This window comes from Arvicola amphibius, chromosome 10, assembly GCF_903992535.2.
Source record: "Arvicola amphibius chromosome 10, mArvAmp1.2, whole genome shotgun sequence".
In the NCBI taxonomy this organism is placed as follows: Eukaryota; Metazoa; Chordata; class Mammalia; order Rodentia; family Cricetidae; genus Arvicola; species Arvicola amphibius.
In genome coordinates this window covers 88,445,614-88,458,695 of record NC_052056.1, presented here as the reverse complement: position 1 = coordinate 88,458,695, position 13,082 = coordinate 88,445,614, and the positions used below count along the sequence as shown (strand labels likewise).

The 13,082-nt window shown below is 43.3% G+C and overlaps 1 protein-coding gene across 2 annotated transcripts in view; it reads right to left on the bottom strand.

Annotated features, from left to right (window-relative positions):
* The window catches only part of Rabgef1 (RAB guanine nucleotide exchange factor 1), a 54,597-nt gene that overhangs the window by 24,287 nt on the left and 17,228 nt on the right, over nucleotides 1-13,082 (bottom strand). For both annotated transcript variants that reach the window (XM_038346008.1, XM_038346009.1), the window contains exons 2-3: nucleotides 8,660-8,845; nucleotides 4,212-4,378 (exon numbers count right to left, since the gene is read on the bottom strand). In XM_038346008.1, coding sequence (XP_038201936.1) covers nucleotides 4,212-4,378; nucleotides 8,660-8,838 — 346 coding nt within the window. In that variant the 5' untranslated portion in view covers nucleotides 8,839-8,845. The remainder of the gene's footprint in view (nucleotides 1-4,211; nucleotides 4,379-8,659; nucleotides 8,846-13,082) is intronic.

The window sequence follows — 13,082 nt, the reverse complement described above, 5'->3', positions numbered from 1 at the left end:
CCTACAACTGACAACTGAAGCAGCCAAGGCATGAAGCTCTTTAGAAACTTGAACGATCTTCAGTTGCTTCTGTGGTTAAGGGCAGAACTGAACTAGAGTCTGACTTCTGAGCGTATGCTTCCCTATACTCCCTGGACCCCAGAGGTCCAAGCGGATCCTTCAAAGAACACCAAGCCCTCAGACTGAAAAGCTTCAGGGACCGAAAGCTTCGGGGTTAAAGGCAGGGAAAGCCCAGGTATCTCCTTCACTGTTTCATTTCTGTACATTCCTCTCCAACAAATACTTCTGACTAAACAAAGGGCGGAAAAGTACTCAGCTGAGCAGCCAGGTTCTCAGCACTTTCAAGGTTGAAGCAGGAGGTTTGTTAAGAGTTCAAGGACACCCTGGACCACAAAGTGAGATCTTGTCTAAAAAATCCAGCCTACCTCAAATTCCCCTTTAAAATGTAAGCAGAGGGGGTTGGAGTAGAGCTCAGCACTAAAAAGATAGGGTTGGCTCTACCAGTACTCTCCAGACAACACAAAAAGCTTTCAACACAACAAGAAGGGAGATGGAAAAGAACAATCTAGTCACATTACAGCTAGGGACCAAGCAGCCAGAGTTTGCACATCTACTTATATTCATTTCGAGTTTCTCAAATAGAAACACAATTTGCGGTTCAAGTCCATCCAGTCAAACAGGATTCTCAAGCTGTCTATCACCCAGCTAAGCAGTATACAAGGCTTTCCAGCTGAGCAACCCTGGACCACAAGGAAAGCCGTGGCTCAGCTATCATTCAAGGAGCGCTTAGTAGGTGCCAGGCACTATGCTCATTAACCACTCATTAATTCTTAACAATTTCACAAGGTGGGTGATAGTACCACCTTACAGATGAATCTTAGTGAACTTACCACTTACCTGTCCAATGCCACATGCTAGTAAAAGGAAGATTTAGGATTTGAAACCAGATTGGAATCCCAAGCCCAGGCAGGTTCTTTATAACTACACTGTACCACCCTATTATTATTGCAGAATCTGCTATCTCAACCTAAATAGTCCTGGAGGGGCTCAAAAAATGGATTAGGGACTAAGAGCACACACTGTTCTTCTAGAAGACCCAGTTTAGTTCCCAGCACCCACAATGAATGGTTCACAAGCACCCATTACTCCAGCTCCAGTGGACCCAAGGCCCTCTTCTGGCTCCCTGGGCATGACACTCACATACATACACTCTTACACATTAATAATAACAACACCACCAAAGAGGAGGGTAATGTATGCTGTATGCTGTGAATGCCACTGGTTAATAAAGAAGCTGTTTTGGGCCTGTGCAGGGCAGTACAGAGCTCGGCAGGGAAAACTAAACTGAATGCTGGGAGAAAGAAGGTGGAGTCAAGAGACACCATATAGCCGCCAGAGGGGAAAGATGCGAGCTGCCAGCTAGAACCTTGCTGGTAGGCCATGAGCCTTGTGGTAAAATATAAAATAGAAATGGGTTAACCAAAGATATAAGAGCTAGAAAGCAATAGGCTTTAGGCTTAAGTGATTGGCCAAGCAGTGATCTAAATAATATAGTTTCTGAGGGGTTATTTCAAGTCTGGGTAGCCAGGAACAAATGGGCAGCCTCCGCCAACAGGAGGGCACAAGTGTGCCAGCATGCCAAGACAGTAGGATCACTTAAGTCCAGGAGTTGGAAGCCAGCATGGAGAACACAGTGAGATCTTACCTCAGTCACTCAACTAAGTCAGTGAGTCCCCTGCTATGTATGCTTGTTAGAAGGACAGACCAAATATTATGTCAAACTTAATTTTTGATATATGAAGAGAATAATAGCCTTGCTAATTTGATTTGAATGGTTATAAAGAATAAAGGCAGCTTGAGAAGGTGGGAAGGGCCATGTATTTGTAGAATAATCATGGAAACCTGAATTTGACTCCCAGTACCCACTAAAAAGCCAGGTGAAGTGTTATGTGTCTGTAATCCCAGCAATAGGGATTACACTGCCAGTCAGTCTGTCCAAACTGATGATCTCCAGGTTCACTAAGCGACCCTATCTCAAATAGTAAGGTAAGAATAATGAGGAGCTGGAGAGATGGCTCGGTAGTTAAGAGTACTGGCTGCTCTTCAAGGGAACCTGAGCTAAATTCTCAGCACCCACATGGCAGCTCATAATTGTCTGTAACTCCAGTTCCAGGGGATCTGACACCCTCACACAAATGCACATAAAATAAATTTAAATAAATTATTAAAAAGAATTATGAAAGATACTCAATGTTGACCTATAGTCTTCACACCCACTCACACACAAATGCACATACCCACACAAACATGTACATTTACCACACACACACACAAATTCTTCAAATCCCTTAGAAGATTGTGCTTTGTTTGAACCACACTCTCTTTTGTACTACTAATATAAATAAACTAACAGGAGTGCATATAGAGGAAGTAAAATACAGTCACAGAATAACAAAGTTGACCATGGGTCTAGACTGCAAGTTGAAGCTGCCCCTACTATCAGCTGAGTGTACTCACACAAAGGCCAACAAGCAAGCAGGCTCAAGTGGAAAGCTTGCTTGCACACTTACATAAGTAACCTGTGACCCAATGCCTTCATTTAGAAATGAAGGATTTTTACAGACTTTGAAGATTTCTTATTTTTTCCCCCAGACATGGTTTCTCTGTGTAGCCCTGGCTGTCCTGGAACTCACTCTGTAGACCAGGCTGGTCTTGAACTCACAGAGATCCGCCTGCCTCTGCCTCCCAAGTGCTGGGATTAATGGCCTGCGCCACCATAGCCTGGCTGACTTTGAAGCTTTCTACCCACAAAAACAGCTACAATGTTAAAAGGCTAAAGTCTAACTTCTAACACTGAAAGAGCAAAAGGCAGGTGTGGTGGCTGTGACTCTTACTCCAGCAGGAATAAGGGCAGAAAGTTTAAAGTGAGCCTGAGCCACACTGTGAGTTCAGTAAAGTTCTCTGCTGCACAGCATGAGGATCTCAGTTCAACCCTCAGAGTTCACACAAAAGCTGGGCATGGTGGCACAAGCCTCTAATCCCAAATCTTGGGGGATAGACAAGGACCCCTGGGACTCAATGGCCAGCCAGTCTAGCTAAGTCAGGGAGGTTTGGGTTCATTAAGAGACTCTGCCTCACAAAAATAAGGTGGAAGCCAGAGAGTGGTGGTGGCGGTGCATGCCTTTAATCCAAGCACTTGGGAAGGAGAAGCAGGTGAATCTCTGTGAGATCAAGGCTAACCTGATCTACAGAGTGAGTTCCTGGACAGCCAGAGATGTTACACAGAGAAACCCTGTCTCAAAAAACCAAAAAGAAAAAAAGAAAAAAGAAAAGCATAGAGAACAATCAAAGATATACAATGACAATCTCTAGCCTATACAAGTATACACGCATGTGTATGCACGCGCGCACAACATGCACACGCACACACACACTCTCGAGTAGATGAATGAGGAGTTGGAACAATAGCTCAGTGGTTAAGATCACTGACTGCTCTTCCAGAAGACCCAAGTTTGATTCCCAGAACCTACATGGCACCTCACAAACATTGTAACTTCAATTCCAAAGCATCTGACACACCAGGCACAAAGCGGTTCACAGAGATACAAGTAATAAATAAATAAATAAATAAAAATTTTCAGAATAGATGAAAGAATACAAATCCATCTATAAGAAAATACTTAATATGAGTTACTCAAGAGCCCCAAATGAGCCTTCTCCTATCTGTATGTTCCCTACTAGCATAGGAAATAAACTTTGAGAGAAAAATCTCTCAGGTGACTTTCGATCCCAGAAAGAGCCACTTCTGATAATTTATGAACAGTGGTTATTACACATGGAAAACGGCCAAAAAATAAAGGTACCAAAGAAGGAGGAGGAGGAGGAGGAGGAGGAGGAGGAGGAAGAGGAGGAGGAGGAGGAGGAGGAGAAGGAGAAGGAGAAGAAGAAGAAGAAGAAGAAGAAGAAGAAGAAGAAGAAGAAGAAGAAGAAGAAAGAAAGAAGAAGAAGAAGAAGAAGAAGGCTAAACACTAAATAGCCAATAATAGGTAGACTGAATGAGAATGGAGAGTTTTATAAACAGAACTACACATTTCAACTCCCTTTAGTTCTCCTGTGGAATAAATAGCTTCTTTAAAAGACAATGTCTTTGAGTCAAAGAGAGCATTATTTCATGTACTCTCTGACCATCAAACTAGGAAAGAGAAAATTACCTTTCTTGGATCCCACCCTGGAAGAGGCGCTGAAGAACTTCTTCACTGTGGTGACCTTGCGGGTCTTCTCATTGGTTTTCTTTTCCTCAAACTTGGAGAATGTGAGGGGCTGGGCTCCTTGGCTGCTCTGGCTGCTAGCAAAGGCCTCTTCCTCCTCCCGCTGAAGCCTGAAATTCAGGGAGAGGATTGTGAATGACTGGAGTCTCCTCTCCAAGCTTTCCCAGGGTCTAAGAGATCTTGTTTAAACTACTGAAGAGGAGCCGAAGACTTTATAAATAGGAGCTAAATATACCAAGTGGGTCTGAGCCATTGAGCACATAGCTGTAAGATGAAATTAGATAGCTGCTGAAAATTCAATGTATGGGTTTAACACCAGCACCTCAAATAAATAATAATTAAAAAAAAACAGGTTTTACACTTTTAAAAAAAAGATTTATTTATTATGTATACAACATTCTGCTTCCATGTATATCCACACACCAGAAGAGGGCATCAGATCTCATTACAGATGGTTGTGAGCCATCATGTGGTTGCTGGGAATTGAACTCACGACCTCTGGAAGAGCAGTCAGTGCTCTTAACCACTGAGCCATCTCTCCAGCCCAGGTTTTACACTTTTAATCTCCGCATTTTGGAGGCTAAGGCAAGGCTGCTGAGTTTGAGGTCAGTCTGGGTTATAGACTAGGACCCTGTCTGAAATTTTCATATTAAGAAACAGAGCTATAGTTGGGCAGTAGTGGTGCACACCTTTAATCCCAGCACTTGGGAGGCAGAGGCAGGCAGAGATCTGAGTTCCAGTCCAACCTGGCCTACAAAGTGAGTTGCAGAACAGTCAGGGCTACACAAAAAAACTCAGTCTTGGAAAAAAAAAAGGACAAAAAAAGAAACAGGGCTAAGGGAGGTTGGTGAGATCAATGTAGGAGCTGGACAGGTGGCTCAGTGTCCAAAAGTACTTGCTGCTTGTATAGAGGATCTGGGTTTGGTTTCCAGCACCCACACAGCAGCTCACAACCTCCTATAACTCCAGCTCTAGAGAATCTGACATCCTCCTCTGGTCTCCTCAGACACTGGAAACACATGGTGCACTTACATACATGCAAGCACCCACACACATAAAAATAAATCTAAAAAAATATAGAAGGGGGGGCTGGAGAGATGGCTCAGAGGTTAAGAGCGCTGCCTGCTCTTCCAAAGGTCCTGAGTTCAATTCCCAGCAACCACATGGTGGCTCACAACCATCTGTAATGGGGTCTGGTGCCCTCTTCTGGCCTGCAGGCATACACACAGACAGAATATTGTATACATAATAAATAAATAAATATTTAAAAAATATAGAAGGGAATATAATTTTTAAAATGTATGGCTTAGGATGGCACTCAGTTGACGACTGCTTGCCCAGCGCTCACAAAGCTCTGTGCTCGTCCCTGGCACTGCACGTGGTGGCACATGCTTGGGAGGTAAAGTCCAGGGTCCTCCTTGACACAGTAAGTTTGAGGTCAGCTTGGGAGACAAAGGAAGAGCCTGCCTCAAAACATTGGCCAACAAGATAACTCAGTAGGTCAGGTAAAGGCTGTTGCCACCAAGCCTGAGGACCTGAATTAAATCCCCAAAGCTCATAAAGCAGAAAGAGAGAACCTCTGACCTCTATATGGAGACAACCCCTCTCACAAAACTAGACGGACAGACAGACAGACAGACAGACAGACAGACAATTTTTAAATTATAAAGATTATGAAACGTATGTATGTGATGGAGCTGGAGTGATGTCTCAGCAGTTAAGAACACATACTGCCTTGCAGAAGACCTGAGTACAATTCCTAGCACCCACACTGAGCAGCTCACAGGGAATCTGATAGCCCTGGCATCCTCAGGCGCTTGCTTTCACATGAAAATACACAGAAACACACATACACATATACACATTTATAAAAATAAAAATAAGTATCTCTTTGTGTGTGCATACATCGCATATATCCGTATGTCTGTACATACACACATATACATAAACGTATATATGTAATATATATTATTTAAAAGATAAAAGCAGGCTGGAAAGATGACTCAAAAATTAAGAATACTTGCTGCTCTTGCAAAAGACCCAAATTCAGTTCCCAGAGCCCATGTCAGGAGACTCACATTCACCTGTAACTCCAGCTTCAGGGAATCTGACTCCTGCTTCTGGCTTCTGCAGGTCCCCATACACATGGCATACACACACAAATAAAAACTGAATCCATCAGTGGTGTTGGACAATAGGAGAGATGGCTCAGATGTTTAGAGTACTTTTTCTTTCAGAGAACCTAAATTCAATTCACAGCACCCCACATGGTGGCTCACAAACATCTGTAACTCCAGTTCCAGGGGATCAAATGACCTTTTCTGAACTCCACAGGCACCAGGCATTTGTTACACACATACATACATACATGTAAGCAAAAACTTCATATTAATAAAGCAATAAAATCTTTTTTTAAAAAAGCTTTCATGGTTGGGCGGTGGTAGCTCACACCTTTAATCCCAGCACTCAGGAGGCAGAGGCAGGCGGATCTCTGTGAATTCGAGGCCAGCCTTGTCTACAAAGCAGATGCCAGGACAGCCAGGACTGTTACACAGAGAAACCCTGTCTAGGAAAATCACAATAAATAAAGGAAGGATGGAAGGAAGGAAAGAAGGAAGGAAGGAAGGAAGGAAGGAAGGAAGGAAGGAAGGAAGGAAGCTTTCATAAACAAAGAAGGAAATGGACTTGCTGGGATGGATGCAGCTCAAAGGCAGAGTACATGCCCAGCAAGCATGAAGTCTACCAATGTTTAGTCATCAGCACTGAAAATTAGGGATGGGATGATGTAGCTCTTTTCCCTAATTGAGAGCTATAAGGAACATCACTATCCAGAGGGACACTTCCAAGAGCAGAGTGTTAAGCAAGTGCTCTTGGAACACAGGATGGAAAAACTCCACCAGAGGAAAGGTCTAAGGGTCTACAGTGGTGACACGGGGCAAGTCTACAGGATGACTAGGAGTCTACTAAGCGAAAGGACAGTTTTCAACAGGAAATTATAAACATAAAGTGTGGCTTTTAGACAGGCGCCGTGGCTCACACTTGTAGCCCCAGCACTTGGAAGGCAGAGACAGGAGGATCATTGATGATGAGACTGACTGTGTGCTGGATGTACTGGTGTCCAGATGATGAGGAACTCCGACTATAAACCAACTATCATTCGGGAATTCATTGTGGGGCAAAGAACCCATAAAGATTATAAACCCAAAAGTTACCCTGTTAATATCTATACGTTAGCACTTAATGCAAGTAGCTATGTAAAAGTTAAGAGGCTAGAGATGGCTCCACAATTAAGATCAGAAGCCCTGGAAGTAGAGCACATGCCACAATTCTCTGAGTTCACCACAGACAAGAATGTGAACAGAGCAGTTATTCAACAAGTACCAAGTGACGAGACAAGGAAAAGCAGCAAAAGCCAGCGCTTGGTTTGACCATATCACCACAGTCTGCAGGATGTCATGGCAAAGGATGGGCTTTCCTCCTGACATTTTCCAAGCCCCCGAACACACCAGCACCATCCCTGGCTGTCTTGCAACTCACTCTGTAGACCAGGCCAGCCTTGAACTCACAGAGATCCACCTGCCTCTGCTTCCCAAGTGCTGGGATTAAAGGTGTGCGCCACCACCGTCCGGTACCCACTGAACTCTTTTATAAGCTCTATATGGAGGATGACTGAATTACAAGTGTTACAGACCATTCAGTTTCTAATACAGTTCTCCTTTGCTTTGCTTTTTTCCCCTAATGATTTATTTATTATGTGTATAATGTTCTGCCTGCATGTGTCCCTGCAGGCCAGAAGAGGGCACCAGATCTCATTACAGATGGTTGTGAGCTACCATGTGGTTCTTGGGAATTGAACTCAAGACCTCTGGAAGAGCAGCCAGTGCTCTTAACCTCTGAGCCATCTCTCCAGTCCCTTACCAGCACTTCTATCTTTTAATCTTTGTCAAACTTGTATGAGATGACACAGCTACTTCAGAGTAATCTGGTTTTACAAGCAAAATCAAATGGTCACAATTTCAGGACCATGCACATAAACTAACTAGTACTGACTACTGTGGGTATGTCAGAAGAATGAAGAAAGCAATTCTTGAGAGCCACCTGCCAAACCCTGTATGCAGCATATCACTCATCTTCACCACAAAGGATGCTTGCCTTCAAAAGGGGTAAGAATAGCACACTCAAATGGAAAATCAACAAACACAAAATGAAGAATCCGCTAAAAGAGGTTTAGTAAGTGTTGACCAAAGAGCAGAGAGAATCTTCTCTTGATGATGAGCTGACCTGCTGGCTCCTGATAAAAGAGAAGCATGGCTAGCAACGACAGCACCTTGTAGCTGGTTAAGCCACTGGCGGCCACACCAACCTCCATCGAGCCAGTAAGATCCTTTTACCTTTCTGCCAGTTCCCAGTCCTCTTGGATCTGCTTCTGCCGGGCCTTGTGGTACTCTTCCCTCCAGCACTTGGAACAGAAACCCTGCCAGGCAGGGTTCCCATAGTAACCGCATCCTTTCTTACACAAGAGCTCAGATTGATCCACGTGAATTCCCCGACGTTCAGACTTTAGGCTCATCTTCTTCCTGATAAACAAGAGGTGACAAAGAATGGAAATTAACTTGCTATCATATTACTAAAATACAACACTCATGTAGAAAAATTCAAGTGAGTCAAGATCTTCAAGCCACAGGGGAGAAAGGAAGAAGAGAGGAAAGCCAAAGTTAAACATGGCAAGTTCAAGCAAAGTCACACCAAAGAAAGACTTCAATCTGATGGCCGGGAAACACAGTGCACTCAAGAGACTGACAATGAATGAAAGACCTAAGTGTAAAGCTTTAAACTCCTAGAGGAAAAGCTGGCAAAGACTTCGTCAATAACCAAAGCAGGTAACAGAAGCAACAAAAACAGACTAACGGGATGACAGCAAACTTGAAAACATCTGCACAGCAAACAAAGCAATCAGCAGAGTAAAGGGGCAGCCTACAGAATGAGAGAAGATATTTCTAACCTTTACAGAAAAGGTAAAACCCAGAACACTGACTACCCAACAAGATAGACAAAGAAGTAGAATAGGCAACTCTCCAAATAAAAATGAAATAAAAATGGCCAACAACAAGATCTTGTAACAAAACACACACACACACACACACACACACACACACACACACACACACACACCATCATCATCATCATCATAGGCTGAGAAGATGACCCAGCAGCTAAAGATTCCCGCCACCATGACTGATTACGAGTTTGATCCCTGGGACCTACATAGGAGATGGAGAGACAACTCTCGAAAGTTGTCTACTGGCTTCCTCACAAGTGCTGTGGCACATGCTTACACATAAACAAAACTAATAAAACATACTTTGTATAACGGCCAACAAGCTGGGATGGTAGTACACGCCTTTAACCCTAGCACTCAGAAAACAGAGGCAGGTGGATCTCTGTAAATCCTAGGCCAGCCAGAAATACACAGTAAGACCCTATCTCAAACAAACAAAATTGACTAACAAAGACTGGGCATGTTGGTATATACCTGGAATTCCAGACATTCGAGGCAGGAGGATTGTAGGTTCTAGACCTATAGAAGCCTTATCTCAAAGTATATATTTAGTAGTCAGCAAACACATGAAAGAAACTATTGAAATAAATCAAAACCACAATGAGACATCATTTCATATTAGTAGGAAAGCCCCCTTAAACAATCACACACACACACACACACACACACACACACACACACACACACAAATTGAAGGTGTTGTTGATAGGAATGTAAAGAAATTAGAACCCTTCTGTACTCTCAGTAGGAATGTAAAGAGGTGTAGTCACTAAAGACAACCTGCCCATTATATATAACCTGTTTTCCCAACCAGAAGGCTGGGAATAATCAGAGGTGATTAACAACCTAGTAATCTGTGTTATCTGTAGGGCCAGGTCATATCAAGCTCCCACAACCAGGACCAAAGGTAGCCTATATATATATGTGATATATATATATATATAGCCTAGGGCCTCCCCAAGCTTCCAATCAGGACCGGAGACGGCTAAGAGCCCAAACGACCTGTATGACTGAGACACACCAGATCCTTCCCTAGGCCTAAGCTTGCACGGGTAGCCTATCTCTAGAACCCATCTTCAGGAAAAAATGACATGCACTTTGAGTTGAGTTTCGATATAATTATAGCTCCTTATACACCAGGGATTGTACTACACCAGAAAACTTTTACCCAAACTGTACTGTTACTTGTTTTTCTATGCTGGCAATAAATCACCTGGTACCAGATTCCCAAAGTTTGATCCAGCCTGGCTGAGTAAGTTGGGCTAAACTAAGTTGTCATTTTCATCTCTTTGAGGTTTGTTTCCCTACCTGCCATGACACTTGCAAGGGCCCCCACAAGACCTTATCTAAAAAAAAAAAAAAAAAAGCCAGGTATAGTGGGCAGGCCTGTAATCCCAGCACTAGGGAGGGATAGGCAGGCAAATCTCTTGAGTTTGAGGCCTCTCTGGATCAGTGGACTTGTGTCAGAGAGAGCCACAGTAGCAGACAGTTCTAAGACAGCCACAGCAACAGAGACCTTGTCTGAAAATCAAAAACCAGTAAAATATTTTAGTACATGGGTTGGCAGGATGGCTCCATGGGTAAGGGGCTCACACGGTAGAAGACAATTCCTTAAAGTTGTCCTCTGGCCTCCACAAACAGTGGCATGTGCCCAACGCAACCCTACACACATGCAATTAAGTAAATGAATGAATAAAAATAAATAATTTTTAAATGCTAAAAAGAAATGTAAAGAGAGGGTTAAGGATATACCTCAACAGTAGAGTACTTGCCTAGCATGTGGGAGGTGGTGTTCAATTCACAGTACTAGAAGAACACAAAAGTATATAAACTACTAAAAACAAGTAACAGGGAAGGCGTTCATACCCAGATAAAATTACAACTTTTTCCTACTATACTATCTGCAATTGCTTGCCCAAACTCACACATGTGCACAAAAATTTCGGTGGGATCACTGTTTCCCATACTAATCATGCTTATGCCTCAGCTGAGAACTTTTTAATTTCAAAGGTAGATTTATTAAGACTATATGAAGGAAAATGATGAGTGGGAGGAGCATCAAGGGAAGAATATCCTAGAACCATTAGCTATACCTTTGCTTTTTCAAAGCTGTATCTATTCTAAGGAAACATTGTTTCTACTGCTCCCTTTCCATAGTGAATAAGCTTTTCTTTCCAGACAAAATAAGGGCTACCAAAAGATAGAAAAGTATCTGCATGTGGCTGGAGAGGGGGCTCAGGAGTTAAGAGCACCTGGCTGCTCTTCCAGAGGACCTGGGTTACACTCCCAGCGCCCACGTGGCAACTCTCCATAGCTACCAGGTATACATGTGGTGCACAGACATACATGCAAGCAAAACACCCATACACATAGGAACTTTTTTTTTTCTTTCCAGACAGGGTTTCTCTGTATAACAGCCCTAGCTGTCCTGGAACTCACTTTGTAGACTGGGCTGGCCTTGAACTCACAGAGATCCATCTGCCTCTGCCTCCCAAATGCTGGGACTAAGGCATGTGCCACCACCACCCAGCTCACATAAGAACTTTTTAAAGAAAGATATTTGCCTAATAAATTTAAAAAAATGATTAAACATATTGACAGCCACATAATATCAGAGCCACCTTCAAGGAGAAGCAGTGTAAGCAGGGACACCATGGCTTGGTTGGTACATAGCTAGCCGCCTACCAGCAGAGCCATGTGAAGCATCCACTCACAAGAGTACACCCTCTCTGCAGGGGTGAGGAAGCCTCACAGCACAGCCCTGCTACTGTGGCTCTCTCTGACACAAGTCCACTGATCCGATTCTCAAACTCTCCTCAGAGTTCAGGTAAGTGCTTCTAGAAAGCAGCTATTGGTGCTCTTCTGAGAGATGACCTGATTGGCATATTTTTTAAAAACCCAATGTATGTGTTATTGTCCCCCAAACATGTGACAATTATTATAGCATCACTATAGGGTGGGCATGGTGGTTCAGCAAAAGCCTGATGACCTGAGTTCAATACTAGGAAACCACATGAAAATGGAAGGAATTAACCAATTCTCCATGTTGTTCTCTGAACTCCACAAGCATGATAGGGGTCTCTTCCGTCACACACACACATGCACACACTAATAATAATAAACCTTCAAGCCACTGACGGAGAATGTGTCATTCCATCATTGTAACCAAACAGATGATATAAACAACTTATAAGGACGGGTAGGTTTGTTTGTTTATCCATCCGACAGGACCTTACTATGTAGCTCAGGCAGCATCATACCTGCTATGCTGCCAAGGATGACCTTTAACTTCTGAAGGAACAAGAATATTCAAACTCAGCCGGGCAATGGTGGTGCACACCTTTAATCCCAGCACTCGGGAGGCAGAGGCAGGCGAACTCTGTGAGTTCGAGACCAGCCTGGTCTACAGAGCTAGTTCCAGGACAGTCTCCAAAGCCACAGAGAAACCCTGTCTTGAAACCCCCCCCCCCCCAAAAAAAAGAATATTCAAACTCTACTAAAAATCAGCAACAGAGAAGGGGTTCACACCCAGGTAAGATTACATTTTTCTACTATACTATCTATCTGCAACTGCTTGTCCAAATTCACGTATCTGCATGCATTTTTTTTAAAGCAGAGAAGCTGGCTCAACGGTTAAGAATGTTTGTTTACTGCTTTCGCAGAGACCCAAGTTAGGTTCCTAGCATCCATGTTGGACAGTTCACAACTGCCCGTAACTCCAGTTCCAGAGGATCTGATACCCTTTTTTAGCTTCA